The following is a 15,555-nucleotide window of genomic DNA, read 5'->3' as shown; positions in this document are numbered from 1 at the left end:
AATGCCCCTTGGCAGGCTCTGCTTTTCCCTCCTCACCTCCATTTCCAAACAAAGAGCTTGGAAGTTTGAGTAGACACTTAAATAATAAATACATAACTAATAAAACCCATCCAAACGCCAGCTTTGATCCGAGCAAGATGCCAGGATTCTGAAAACAAGACTTTAGCATCAAACACAGATCCTTTGAAAGCTGAAGGCGTGTGCCCTGGAAAGCTTCTTTCTCATCTAAGGGTGACTGAGTTTTCCAAGCACACTGAAAATTATTTCAAAGAACATGAATAGCAAAACAGGAAGCATCTAGTGAAGACGTCAGACAAGATGTCAAAAAAGTCTGTAATTTTTTTCAGCATTTTTAAACCCAAAATTCTTACATGGGATTTTTTTCCCCCATAGATCTATTTAATAATCAGCATTATTAACAGAAACATTTTCGAGGGAAATTTTTAAGGACAAAATTTCATCCGGTAACTTCTAATAGAAACATCTTGAGATGTTTCCTTTGGAGAAGGTTGCAGTGGCTGCAGAAACATTAAAAAAACTCCCAACATCAGCCACAGAGTCAAAGTTTCTTCTTGCAATTCTGCATCATTAACAATTTCAGACTTTTAGGTTGAAGTGAATAGCAGGTATTGCTGCCACTAAGGAGGATCCCACTGGAAGAGTAAGAGTACTGCAGACAGATACCAAAATCAAACTGCAATCACGCACAGCCCCAAACTTCAGGAAGAAAAAGGACGTTTTCTGTGCGGTGGCACCAGTGGAAGAACTGGACTTCACCGCTCATACACTGAGGGAATCAGGTAAATCAACTTCAGCCACATCGGCCCAACTCTCCCAGCACACACACCCCACCCTGGACACCCCCTGGGAAACACTCCAAGGGCACTCACTCCCTGGAACAAATCCCAGAACATCCCCAGGACATGGCCAGGGACACCCCAAACAGCCTATAGGACACATCCCCGAATCCCCGCAGGACACACATCCCAGACACATTCCCAGGACGCTCCCTAAGACACTCCCCAGGACACACTGGACAGGACACCCCGTACAAGGACACTCCCCACAGTGGCACAGCCCGTGCTGTGTGGTCAGGCTGACCCTCAGCCCCGCTCTCCTGTGGCAGCTCCAATCTTATGGACACGCTCGGCAGCTTCTCCCCAGAAACCTCCCAATCCACAGCTGGCAAGTGGGGAGCAGCCAGGACTGCCACCTGCAGAGGGGACAGGAAAGGTGCCCAGCATCCCTGGAATAACTCCCCGTGCCCACACAAGCATTCTGTGAGGTGGGAAGCAGAGACATGAAGTCGAGCACAAGTGATGGAATGTCCTCAGTGGCTGCTCCCATGGACCTCTAAACGTGTCCCTGTCTGCTGCTTTCGCCAGCTCCAGGTGCTGCAAGCTGGGCTCACAGGGCAGCATTCAGCACTTAATTCCCTCCTGAGCCCTGCTTCCCTGTCTGACTTGGACAAATGCACAGCTTTGTATCAGAGAAGCACAAACCCAGGTTTTAATCAGACAGATTTGCGAGAACTGTGGAAAAAAAACCAAACCATCAACATCTCCTGAGTGTTTCACCCAGTCTCACCTCCTGCCTCTACAAGCACCTGCCTCAAGCTTCCTCACTGCTGCCTCAATGTTGCAACCAAATGGACAATGCCATAAAAAACAGACTAAAGCAGTTTTCCTGGAATTCCGTGCCTTTTCAGCCCGAATTTCAAGCTCTGCTCTACGTTCCTGTGGTGTCAGATGGAATGAAATGGCCCATCTGGGCACAAAGCTGTTCAAAAGGATGAGATTACATTGCATCAAAAAGCATTTTGTGCTCTAAAAACTGAAACATTTGTTCCTGTGCAATCTTCAGTTCAACTGTCTGGTTTAAGAATCCATCCAATAAAAGTATTGCCCAAAGCAATTGCATAAAACATGTTACATTTCCATAAAATTGGTATTATCCTTAGTTTGACACTGAGCTGAACTGAAAATTCTGGATCTCCTATGTGAACATACAGTTTCTCAACTTGCACCATTCATCTGAGGAATAATAATTCCAGGTTATTTTGATATAAACTATTAACAGGTTATAATCCACCACTGGGGACATGGGTTAATGGTGGCCTTGGCAGTGCTGGGGGAACAGCTGAACTCCTTGATCTTAAAGGTCCTTTTCAGCCTGAACAATTCTGTGATTCCAGAATCATCACAGGCACCAACAGCAAAAAACCCCCTTTATTCTAAAAAGGGCATCTGTTGTTACACTGCAGCACAGTCTCAGGGTTTATTACTGCTAGATCATTATTTACTGTCATTATCATTGGTATTTACTTGCAAAAAGCTCAAGCTGATCTTTCCTGTGAACAGGGACATCTATCAAGTCTGGTGTCACACTTCTCAACTAAACCCAAGTTGCAAAACACAAGATAGTCTCAGCTTCCAACACCTGAAGTAATTAGAAGGAACCAGGCTGTCAATGAAAATGTTGTTTGGTGTTTCTCTTGAGAGCCACCAGCAAGCAATAAGGATTTTTTATGCCCATACACAGATTTACCCGTTATTGTTCTGGCTGTTGTACTTCAGGCCAATGCTCAGACTACAATTGTAACGAGCATTCTGAGGAATCACAGGAACTGTTTTGTACTCGTGGCATCAACATATTCTGTGCAATTCCTCAGATAAAAATGCTCTTTGTTTTTCACCTCCAAGACTTTTTAGTCTTTTCTAAAGAAAAGCAAGTTTGAACTACCAGGAAAACAATGATTCTATGGAACTAGTCTAAGACAAACTTCTGTCCCAGATCCTGCAGGAAATATTCTTGAGCTATCCAAAAAGAAAACAAACCAATTCTTCAGCTTTTTAACTTCTTCGCTTGAAACTTTTGCAGTTGGTGGCTGTGATTTCATCAGCAAATTTCGCTGCAGAGCTTCCCTGCATGACCAAAGGCAGGAGAAAGAGCTCCAGAATCCTGCACTCAGCAGTTTTACACAGGAATAAGGAGATGGAGCAGGAGGGCGAGTCCCAACCTGCTGCCCTGTGTTACCACTGAGCGAGAGTTACACAGGCTGCTACTGTCACTTCTTGCCTTTTATGTGCTAAAACCTTCATTACTGCACCTCTGCCAGCACAGCTAAACCATTCCAACACACCATCCTACAAACTAACAGGGGCAAAACGTCTATTCTTCCTCAAGGCTCAGGTGTTTGGGCTTAGCCCAGCAATGTCTGCCTGCCCCAGGACACTTTCTGAAAGAATGAAATCCACACTCGGTGTCAAAAAGCAAACTGAACGCTGCCTGGCTATTGCAGTGCCTGCTAATTTTGTTTCTTGTAACACCTGGGAATCTCAGACATTTCCGGGTTTCCCTTTACAGTTCTATGATTTTCTCCTCAGAAAAAAAAATATTTATTAACTTTTATGTCTAAGCATTCCTGGAGGACAAATTGTAAATACAGGAGGAAAAATTTCTCTGCTGAAAGGGTGGTCAGGCTTTAGAAGAGGTTGCCCAGGGAAGGGGTGGATGGAATTCCCATCCCTGGAAGTGTTCAAAATCGTTTGCATGTGGCCCGTGGGGACAGGGTTCAGTGCTGGGGAACAGCTGGATTCCATGATCTGGGAGGGCTTTTCCAACCTGAACGATTCTGTGATTCCAACTTACCTCATGTACCCACTCCCCTTTCAGACTAAAGACATAAACCCTCTGTTCATGTATCTGAAGACACTCCCCAAGTCTTACGAGTCCTGTCAGCACTAAACTTGAGGGAAAAAACCTGTCAGAGATGGCAGTGCAAAGGATTTTCCTACTATTTTCCTTTTAACACTGGTATTCCCAGGAGAAGAATTCCATTACCTCTCTTTGTCTTTCAGTGGTTAACTGTGCACACTGCAAGTGCTAAATTTTCATTCTAATCCTTTATTGCTCCTTTAAAAGAACAGAAAGTTCCCTTTCAGAGCTCCAAGTAAAGCCACACCTGGCTTTGAATGGGTCACATGTTTGCTTTCCCCTCCTCTGCACCCACAGCAAAAATCCACGGATAGCTTTCCTTTGCTGAAGTCTAATTTGCAGTGCTTAAAAACTCGCTTTATTACATGGCAGTAAGACAAAAAAAAAACCCCAAAATAACCCTTGGGTATAATATTCAAAACATGTGATGGCTTTAAGCCATCACACCCGTTTATTTCCACACAGACATTTCTAATTCCACTCCAGGAATCAGCAGGATGTTGTTTAGTGTCATTTCTAACAATCCAAAGTGCAAAATGGCAGCAGGGAACGGACAGACTTAAACACCATCTCAGAACAACTCGGGAGAGAGCAGAGGATCTAAAGTGAGTTATCATGAGTCAGGGATTTGAAACTCTTGTAAATAATGCAAATGTAATGCAACAGATCTGCATCCTCTGCATCACACACCAGGCAGGAGAGCAGGGAGTGCACTGAGAGGAGCTGCAATCTAAAACTGACGTGGCATCAACAGTGTCATGCACCACATCAGGAATATTCTACAACATCACTAATATTTGCCTCCCTTTCTATTTTCCATTTGAAATGGGATGGATCTCTGGAAAAAAAAAAAAAAAAAAAAAATCCTGGTGTATAAACAAAGATGTCAAGGATGAAGAATCCCTGCTGTCACCATGCAGATTCAAATATTGATTCTTTTCTCTGGTAAAAACTCCCAGGGCACGATCTCTTGATGCAAAGCCTCCAGACACAGAGGTGCCTTTTGAGTGCAGAATCAGGGAATCATGGCATGTCCTGAGCTGGAAGAGACCCACAGGGATCACCCAGTCCAGCCCCTGTTCCTTCATAGACAGCCCAACAACCCCAGCCTGGGCATCCCTGGGAGTGGTGCCCCAACACTTCCGGAGCTCTGGCAGCCTCGGGGCTGTGCCCATTCCCTGGGGAGCTTGGGCAGTGCCCAGCACCCTCTGGGGGAAGAGCCTTTTACTGACACCCAACCCAAACCTCTCTCGATTAATTTAACATTAAACCTCCTCCAAATGAGAGATTTTCAGCTGCAGGGACCACCTCAATTCAGACATCAAGAGAAATCTCTGGTTGGATATTCCAGACTGGCCCAATACTCTACTCATTGCAACAGAGCCTTGTTAAAAAAAAAAAAAAAAATCAGCGTAATACCAAACTCTGATCGACTCTTCCAACGTTTTTCAAGCCAAAGTTAGAAACATCATTAGAAATAATAAGCTTGTTCTGAAATGGAAGAATGTAAAATAAAGACCATTGCCAAAATTTTAAGTTACGCAACATACGCTTGAGGATTTCTTGTTCAATAGGCTGACTAAAAACACCTCTGCTTCCAGTGGAGGAAAACCCCAATGTGAGTGCACTGTAGAGTCTGGAAAAGGCAATTTTAGTCCTTACACGTAACATGCAGCACACCTGTTTTGTCAGCACATAATTTATTACTCAGAATCCCAGACTGGTTTGGGCTAAAAGGGATTTTTAAAAATCTCATTCCACCCCCTGCCACGGGCAGAGACACCTCCCACTGTCCCAGGCTGCTCTGAGCTCTGTCCAGCCTGGCCTTGGACATTTCCAGGGATCCAGGGGCAGCCACAGCTTCTCTGTGCACCCTGTGCCAGGGCTTCCCCACCCTCACAGGGAGGAATTCCTTCCCAAAATCCCATCTAACCCTGCCCTCTGGCAGCAGGAAGCCATTCCCCCCCCAGGCACTGGAAGGCCACAATGAGGTCATCCCCAGATTTCACTTCTCTTTAAGGTGACTCTTCCTCAAGGCCAATTGCAGTCAGGGTATGCCAGGGGAAAGGAAAAGGTCTGGGTATGTCAGACAGACTTCACCTCAGCACAAGGTGAGGAATTTTCCTTCCCCCTGGGCAGGCTCTGCCTTAGGAGATCTGCCAGGACAGATTTATGCAGGAAGCCTTGGGAACAGGACACAGGCTGGAGAAATGGAAAAGCTTCAACCTTGGGAACCTCTGGAGCAGAAGCCCCCTGAACAGACAACCCCTGCAAAGGAAGGATTCCAGCTTCCAGGGATTCCCTGGATTACCCTGCTGAATCACCTGGCAGTACCACACAGGGGTACATTCTAACATTTGATTAACAAAACTTTCATGTTCATTGGAAAAAAAAGAGCAGGCTGTAATCAAACCCTTCAAAAATTTAACATCTATGCAACTCTATTTGTAATCCTTGCCATTTATCCTATTTTCCCTATCTGCTACTGCTGCTCTTACTGATTACATCACGGAGATCATAAAAACAAATCCTCGAGGCAGGGCTACTTCCTGGTGTTTGGAAAAGCCCTGGCACATCTCTCCAGCCACTGCATTTACATGCAGGTTATCACCACGCTGGTTTCTAACTCATGTGGAAAACTCTATTTTACTTTTCAGACCCTGTCTTGAGCCATTCATGGCAGTGACAGGTGAGACACAGCACAACAACTGGTTCTAACAGGTGGGAAAAAAAAATACAAATCCAACCATCAGAGACAAGCACAGCACATCCAGAGCTCCATCTCAAGAGAGACAAGACAACCAAACCACTCCACTTTGTTACAGAAAAGGGACTAAAAATCTCCCCGTTACTTTTCAGAAATGAACCCACTTCAAGCGAACACGGGAATTATCTTTCACTGTTATTGAAACGACAAATCGGAAAACTGTGAAAGAGCATTTTTTTCCTGCTAATGGCCACAAAATAAAACCATTTCTAACTCCAGACACTTCAGTATCAGAGGTTACACACAAAACCAGCAGAACACGGCGGTGCAGAGATGATGAAGCTTTTAAATACAGCTTAAATGTACCATGACTTGCAAATCACCCCACAGACACATCACTCACTTGCTTCGAAGGACAGTGCTCGTTCTTCTCCTCTGTCATCTTCCCACTCTTGGGAGCCCTTCTTGGCTGCTTGATGCTGGTTTTTATGGCAGGCCGGCAGACATAGTTCTCCAGGTTCTTGGGAGGCTTTTTGGTCCGCTTTGCTTGAAGGCCAATCTTCAGTTTGAGGTTTCCCTCCGAGAAGTTTGTTTCCTTCACCGAGAACTGCTGCTGCGCATCGCCCAGAGCCTCGCCCTTGCCGCCCTCCGCGTTCCCCTCCCGGCTCTTCTTCTTGCCGTCCTCCTCGTCCTTGGAGCAGCCTTCGAGCTCTGCTTCCCCTTTGCCCACCAACGTGCCAATGTTTACCACAGAGGGGCTTTTCCCAGGAAACCCTTCAGAATCAGAACCCAAGCCTAACATAGCAGTATTCCGAGGGTCCATCACAGGCGGAATATTTGCCTTCAGCTGATTTCAGGGAAGGTTTACAGAGATATGTTCCTCAGAAGAGCTGTTCCACTACGGGCAGTCAACATCTTTCACTCTGTGAGAGGAAAAGACAGACAAGAATAAATTTGGATTTTCTAGCAGAAATTGAATTGTTATTAAAACCAATTTAAAAGCTGACAGTTGTATTTCAGACGAGCAGAGCAGCTGATGTTCCAAGACACCAACACGTTCACTCACCTCCTTCAAAACCACAGTTTATCTGTAACACACTTTTAAATGGTAAGTGAAAAATAAAAAGTATGTGAATATTACAATTTCCAAATTATCCACAGGACACTTCAAATGATGGCTACAGATTTTAATACTGGTCATCAAAGTAATTTATTTATTTATAACCAGAGCCCAGTTAGTCCCAGTCTTGCTCCTTCTGGACCCACTGGAAGAGCTGCATCTAAGGGAGGAGCAGGCAAATGAAACCCTTGAGAAAGCATCAAAACCTCAGAAATATTCTGGTTTTAATTATCTGAGCCACCAGGAAAGTTGAGCCTAAGCCACGTGTGCATCAGTTTACAAACACGCCACAAAATCCGCTCGTTAGTTAAAGACTTTCCACAATCCAGGAAGAAGGATGGGAGAACAGAAGCCAACCAACCCCAGCAAACATTCACACATTGGTTTGTGCTTCCTGAAGCAGGGGAAGAGAGAAGTCCCCACTTTGATCAGCACAGACACTGGCAGATATATAGAATTGACCCATTTAGCATAAAAGAACAGAAGGAACCTTTTCATCTTACCTACAGCAGAAGTAGAGTTGAGCTCTAAGTTTGTGAGCACTGACCCCCTGCTCACACACAGACCCTGAGCTTCCCTCCCTGCCAGAGAACAACCCAAACCTGTGCTCACTTTAGTTTTATCATGCAGACAAAAATCCCAGAACTGTTTGGGCTGGGAGGGACCTTGAAGATCATCTCATCCCACACCTGCCATGGGCAGGAACACCTTCCACTATCCCAGGTTGCTCCAAGCCCCATCCAACCTGGCCTGGAACCCCTCCAGAGATGGGGCAGCCACAGCTTCTCTGGGTATCCCGTGCCAGGGCCTCACCATGAAGCCATTCCCCTCTGTCCTGTCTCCAAAGCCCTGTAAAATTCTCTCTCCATCTTTCTTGCAGGCTCTCTTGAGGTACTGAAAAGATTTTTGTTCTGGAGGCATTCGAAGGAGAAAATGTTTAAATCTCTTCAGCACTTAAATACATTTATCATTTTTTTGAGACGAAACGGTTCAGAAACAAGTCTGAAAAAAACACTGACTTGCTGAAAAGTGCATCACAGGCACCAAAGCAGCCTGAATCTTCTGTCCCTATCTTCTCTACAGTCATTAAGGCTGAACTGTGAGAACGGCATGGAAAGATGTCATGAACTCATAGTGAGTTTCAAATTAAGGTCTTAGGCAGTCTCCTGTGATGTTTGGCCTCCTGGCAGGTCAGCAGTGGAGCACAGAGCACATGGCAGGTCCCACAGCCCCCCTGGCCAGACAAGAACTGGGGGAGCAGCAGCAAGGAGCTGGTTTTGGGGTGGCTCCGGAGCGCAGGCACCGCACGGGAAGGGGAAAGGATCAGGAATGTGAAAGGCGACACCGGAGAGCACCACGGCAACTGCACTGGACACAGGTTGGAGGACAGATGCCAGGATTAGTGGGGGCAGAAGAAATACTGCTGGGAACACCAGATGCAGCCTGTCATAAAGCCAGGCTTCCCTGGCTACGTCCTCAGAGAAAACAAACTTATTTCCATGTGTTCTGTGCACGTTATTCATGGGGCTTCTATCTGCAGCTCTGGCTTTCCAACTATGCACATCCTCAGAAATCAAACCTGCCATTATCACTCGTAAGACCAGAGTAATTAGATAAAATCTCCATTTTATAAGGAGAAAAAAGGGTAGAGCAGTGTGACATGGACACAGAGAGGAGTCAGTGGCATGGCCCAGTTCAAGGCCCGATGTTAGTCCAACAGGTTTCACCATGTCACCAAAAATGGGCTTTTTCATCCACATCAGTGTGCAAGGAAAACTGGCAAGCAGGTAAAGAATTGTGAGCTAAAGCCTGAATTTGTATTACTCAAGTCCAAGAAAAGGGAAAATCCCACATGCCATCAGGCAACTCTCAAATCTGTGCTCACACAACTATTTCCTTCTCTAGTGACTGGGGTGCAGAGCAGCAACAACACTTCAGGCATTCTCTTACAAATAAAATTAATTAATCACCTTCAAATACGAAACCAAGAGCAAGACTCACACCCTGACCTTAGAAACTTCACGACCCAAAGTGCACGGTGGGAACCAGAGCAAAGGACTGGTGTTCACATCCTACTCTGTACTGAGAGGAACAGTAACTATCCAGAAACAAAGTCACTGAATTGATGGCTCCCACAAACACAGAGCAGGTCATTTATTTATCCATTAATTGCTCTCAACACAGACAACAAAACTGCTAATCCTGGCCCTAATCACCATTTTGTCTTGATCACTGTAATCTCCTCCCAACTCCCCAGTTACCCCACTAATTCACAGGATACGTGCCTGACACTCGGATCTCATCTCCCTGAATCCCCGTGTGCTGCTTCCTCCCTGCCTTATCAAGTTCAAGCTTCCTGCCACTGTCTCCAAGGTGTTCTCAAGTATACCTTGGCTCTTCCTCTGCTCCTGCTCCTCGGAGCTGTTTCCCCAGTGATGCCACTATTTGTTTTCTTTTCTCACTTTACGTTCTCTGCGCGTGTGCCTCACTCGCTGCAGGATCTGTTCCATTCCTCGTGCAGGTTGTGCCTTAAAACCTTGTGGATGTCAAAGCAAAAGAGCAGCCAACTGGTGACAGCCACAGTTCAGAGGCAGCGAAAAAAACTTGCACAAATTTACCCTGAAAACTCTGATGCTTTGGGGACTTTAAAGACCTAAACCGATCATATTTAACCATGCGAGATAAGGCACATATCCGTGTCTCTGCTTCCCGTGTTTGTTGCACGAAGTTCCAAGTCTTGTTCTGAATTATCCTACATCCATGGGATCTTAACGAAACTTTTGCTGAATTGAAAACCATCCAGTACCAAATCCCTGCATAGCCTCTCAAGTGATAAGCAAGACATGTCCTCGCCAGCTCCCACATCAGACTCCCAGCCCCTCGGCCAGCACGTTCCGTAGATTTCAAATCCCTCCTGAAACTGTTCTTCTCCAAAAAATTAACTATGAAGCATTTTAACACCCATTTTGACACGTGCCACCTGGAATTAAGTGGTGTTCATTAATGATTTCTCCAATGCCACACACAGTTTTAATACCTGGCATACATCCTTATTCCCCCAGTGTCACATCCCAAGCCCTTTCTGCCCATCAGCTGCTGAGATTTCTGCTCTTCTCATCCTCTGCTTCTCCAGGAAGAAAATGCCAAGTGTTGATTCTACTGCCAGACCCCAGATATGTTCCCCCACACCCCCTCAGCAATATTAACTAAGATTTCCCCCTCTGCTCAATTCAGGATGTTGTGCTCATTCCTGTTGCTGCTTTTGTCGATGAAAACACTGACATGACTGTCATGTCACACTTGGAAGGTGACTGTTTTTTCTTTAGGTTCTTTTCATTGCTTCAGCTCCGAGGGACATTAAATCCAATTCAGCTGACTGTTAGAAATCCCAGAATATTACTACAAACTCTGTGACCTCCCACAGTCCTCTCTCAAATTCCTTATCTTCTTTTCTTTGCTAAGGAAGACAGCTACCCCACTCAGCAAAGAGAAATAAAACGTGGGGAAAAGCCTTACAGTATTTCTCTACATCACAGCCCCTGAACAGGGGAAACAGGATCACCTGCACAAGCATCCTTAAAACGTTCAGAGATGGAGACAGTTATCAGGAATCAAGTTCCTGTTTGCGTTCCAGGAGGTAATAAATAAAACACTTTCCAACTGGAATCTGCTGGATGTGTTTCTGACAGACAGAAATCCCAGGGGACCTGTCTTGCCAGGAAGAATATTCCACACAAGTGCTGGGAGCAGAGGCCATGCTCGGGGAAAGCACACGGAGCAGGACACGGGTTATGTGGGAAGAAAGGCAGAGGACAGACATGATAACACCCTGCAAGTGTGCTCCAGTGGGAGGAAAATTGGGAAGCAGAGATAAGAGTTTCTCCTGGTTTTTAACCTGGCCCAAGCTGACACCCTACCTGACTGCAGGTCTGGAATCACAGGGCTGAATTTGGAGGTGCAGGGTAATTCTGGCGGCTCCCCATTCACATGCAAATCAAGGCAAAATTGCTAAAATCTGCATAACCAACTCGTGTTTGATGGGAGCAAAGGTTCCTCCACCCTTAGGCTGCGAGTGCCAGCATCAGCCAACGCTGATTGCCGAGGGAAAAGCAGTTTGGGAATTCTCCTAAAACATTATCCCATCTGCTCCAGTGTGAGTCAGGAGCTCACTGAGAGGTCTCTACATCCAGTGCCCTCCAGGGGATTTTTTCTGGACAAAACCCATTTATTTATGTCCATCTAGTAAAAGATAAGGGTCACAGCAAACCAGCACTTCCCCTTCAACTCCAGACAGATGCTTTTGGTGATTCCCAACCACCCCAGTGCCAGAATGGCCACACCTGTGCCACAGGTAAGGGACAGAAAACCAGGGACAAACACAGATTCTGCTTTCACAGAACAATCACAGCAAGTCTCATGACAGATTTTTTTCCCTTTGCAAGCTGGAGATGGGACACATGACCTCACTGGAGTGGGAGAATGTGTCCACAACAGCACCAGCCCTTCCAACAGCAGCAGCAGCAATTAATTTAATTTTTAAAAAGCCAACAATCCCATAGACAACAATATCTATTTTAAAATTCCTTTAATTCAGTAACTACATGTGCTATTGCCACTTTTCTCTTGTGACAACAGCACTGCCATTTTTTACCAATATGTCTGTCTCTTCCACCAAGGAAAAAAAAAAAACCTGCTTTTTATATCCTCCAGGACAGTTTAAACTTTTGAAAACAACTGGGAAAAAAAAAAAAAAAAAGCTTCTTCTGGAAATTGTAACTCAAGTTTTGTCACTGGTTATTATCACTCAAACCTTTTTAGGCGACTGCCTGTAGCAATGAATTCAAGTCCAAAAAGAAGTTGTGGTAATTTTGTCTTTTAAACCAAGATGTTCCACACTTAGAACTCTTCAAAATGAAAAAAAAAAAAAAAAAAAAAAAGAAAGTCTCTCTTTTATACTCTCAGTTGAGAAAAGCTTTGAGTAAGAACACTTCTTAAGAACTCAAGCAGGCAGACAGATGATGATTTTAGAGCCCATCTCTCCCCATATGTTCAAGCAGCTGCCAGAACTTCCCCGATTCCCACAGAGGCACCAGGGATGATCCCAAGGTCCTCAAGGATGACCACGGGAAACACCAGCCGTAAAGAATTCACCCCCACATCCCCTGGAAAACAAGGGCAGGTGCACTCTAAATTACTGCAAGGAGAACAGCCAAACCAAACCAGGAAAGAAGGTGCACTGCTCCTGAAAAATGAAAACTGAGATTTCCAGGGATGAAGCCACAGGTCCTGTCCCTGCTCCCAGAGCTCCCACCACGGCCAGGTTCCCTGGCTGGCTCCTGACAACACACAGCGAGCAGGAGAGCGAATGCGTGTCCTGAGGCCATCGGATGGAAACCCACATTCCAGTTCTCTGCTCCATAATTAACAGGGTGAAGAACCACAAACCAAGGGCCAAAGGCAGGAGTTAGAAAGTCAAGAGAACGCGGCAGAGAAAGAAAAGGATGCGAACGCATTTTGGCTTTTGATGGGAGAGATCGGTAAGGCCAAATTAAGGCTCAACCACCTCGACCCAAATTCATGGTCAATAAAGCTAAAACAGGATTAAAAATGCAACGAAAGTAAAATTTCAGAAGTATGATCTTGGAGAAAGGGGATGACAAAGTCTACGAGACACTGACCCAGTAAAGCAGCCAATATCCCAAACCCCCTAAAAACCACATCAATATTTGGCAGGGAGACCCCCGGCTCCGTCCCCCGCATTCCCCCCGCCCGTCCCACGGGGCAGGACCGCGCCGTGCCCGGGGAAACACCGAACTTCGGGGATGCGCAGCCCCGCTCGGCGGGGAAGCGGGGGCCAGGAGGGGCCCCCGGGGCGGTGGCAGGTGACAGCCCGGCCCCCGACACGCGTCCGAGCGCGGCTGTCAGGCTCCCGCACCCCCGGGGGGCTGCCCCGGCCCCGGGCCCCGCCGCCGCCGCTCCTGTCACCGGGCCCCGCGGCCGGCGGGGATCCCCCGCCCCTCGCCGCGGTCCCTGTCAGGGATCCCCCGGTGCCTCCCGCTGCGGGGCTGGCTGTCAGGGTCTCCTCGGCCCATCCCCGGCTGTCGGGACCCCGCGCCCCGCTCCCCGGCCGGCTCCACGCTGCGCTCCGGGCCCTGCTGGGGATCCCCCCCCCCCGCCGCCCCCGGGGATCCCCCGCCACCGCCGGGGATCCCCAGCGCCCGCCGCCGGGCCGGGAGCGGGGATGCGGTGCGGGGGTGCGGGGGAAGCGCGGGGGGCACGCGGGGGAGACGCGGGCGGGGTGCGGGGCGGCCCCGCGGCGGATCCCGGCGCGCCTCCCCTCCCCCCGGGCCGCGGGCCTGAGGCGGTCCCAGTCCCCGCCCGCCCGCCCGCCCGCTCCTCACCGTGTCAGCGGCAGTGCGGCCGGGGCCGAGCACGGGCTGCTCCGCGCCGCATCCCCGCGGCCGCCCGGGCGCGGACGGGGCCGGGGCGGGACCGGGACCGAGCGGCCGCCGCGGCGGGGCCTGAGCCGAGCGAGGCGGCGGAACCAAAATGGCGGCGGCTCCTGCTCCGCCGCGAGCGAGCGCACGGACACGCCCCCGCCGCCGGTCACGCCCACTCCGCGCCCGACCACGCCCCCGGCGCGGCCACACCCCCGCGGGCAGAGGGCGCGGCGGTCACTCCTGACCACGCCCCCTTATTGGCCACGCCCTGTTTGTTACGCTCCTTTCGGCCACGCCCCTCCGATCCCGGTCACGCCCACCGGGAGCGTGCCCAGGAAAGGCAAAAGACGGGAAAGGAAAACGCGCTCTTTTGCCCCAGAGTGATGCGGGTGGTTTTTTTCATCCACAGAACCGTCTTTCCTTGAATGCCACACCCACGCACTTCCCAGTTCAGGGTAATTAAAGTCTTTTCGTGAATCTGGACTCATGGGATGTTAAGGGGTTGGAATGGACCCTAAAGGTCATTTGGTTTTAACCCTCCTGCCATGGGCAGAGACATCTTCCACTAGACCAGATCACGCAAGGCCTTGTCCAGCCCGGCCTTGGACAATTTCAGGGATCCAGGGGCAGCCACAGCTTCTCTGGGCAGCCTCTACCAGAGCCTCACCACTCTCACAGGAGGAATTTCTTCCTAATAGGTGACCTAACTTTCCCCTCTGTCAATTTGTACTCCTTGTCCTATCACGACAGTTCCTGACGAAGAGTCTCTCTCCATCTCCCTGTAGCCCCTTTAGATCCTGGAAGGTGCTCTGAGGTCTCCCCAGATCCTGCTCTTCACCAGACTGAATATTCCCAACTCTCCCAGCCCTTTTAGCTACATTGTTGTTCCCACTAGACTTCTTCCAACAGCTCCATGTCCTTCGTTTTTTGGGAATGATGGAGTGATGCTCATAATGTCTGATGGGAAGTACTACAGCCATGTGCAATTGCTGTTAAATGGTGTTTTAAAACACTGTCTGCCAGAAATAGGAGAAATTAATTAAAAAATGGTATTACAGCAGTAGGTATATTTAATTCAAATGAACAAAAATCCCCGGGACTAAAATAACCATAGCAAAAAGAAATGTGAAGTCTTTGAAAAACCAGATTTAAGTTGTCAATACCTGAAAACCTGGCCATGAAACCATGAATAGCAAATTGCTTTTGCTCTACGCATGCAAAATTCAATACTGAGAATCCAGATGACTCCTCAGAAATGAAAAACAGGCTGTTCCTGAGCCAGCACTGTGACCTGGAGGCCAAGAAGACCAACAAAATACTGGGGGCATCAGGCCGAGCATTCCCAGCAGGTCAGGGAGTGATCGTGCCCCTGTGCCCAGCCCTGGGAGGCACCTCTGCAGTGCTGTGCCCAGCTCTGGCATCCTCAGCACAGCAGGGGCAGGGAGCTCCTGCAGGGTGACAAAGACGCTGAAGGGCCTGGAGAGATCCCTGCCCAGGAAAGGCTGAGGGAGCCGGGGCTGTTCAGCCTGGAGAGGAGCCCCAGCTGAGAGGGGCCCTCAGCCCTGGCTGGC

General features: G+C 48.2%; 1 protein-coding gene across 2 annotated transcripts in view; it reads right to left on the bottom strand.

Annotated features, from left to right (window-relative positions):
• Window positions 1-14,075, bottom strand: part of ASH1L (ASH1 like histone lysine methyltransferase) — a 63,192-nt gene extending 49,117 nt beyond the window's left edge. For both annotated transcript variants that reach the window (XM_066206712.1, XM_066206713.1), the window contains exons 1-2: window positions 13,946-14,075; window positions 6,828-7,347 (exon numbers count right to left, since the gene is read on the bottom strand). In XM_066206712.1, the coding sequence (XP_066062809.1) occupies window positions 6,828-7,247 (420 nt within the window). In that variant the 5' untranslated portion in view covers window positions 7,248-7,347; window positions 13,946-14,075. The remainder of the gene's footprint in view (window positions 1-6,827; window positions 7,348-13,945) is intronic.
• Between the last annotated feature and the right edge of the window lie 1,480 nt (window positions 14,076-15,555).

Source organism: Chamaea fasciata, unplaced genomic scaffold, assembly GCF_029207755.1.
Source record: "Chamaea fasciata isolate MVZ Bird 193981 ecotype frontalis unplaced genomic scaffold, bChaFas1.0.hap1 SCAF_31, whole genome shotgun sequence".
Lineage (NCBI taxonomy): Eukaryota > Metazoa > Chordata > Aves > Passeriformes > Sylviidae > Chamaea > Chamaea fasciata.
Note: the sequence above shows the minus strand (reverse complement) of the source record. Positions and strands in the feature narration are given on the sequence as shown.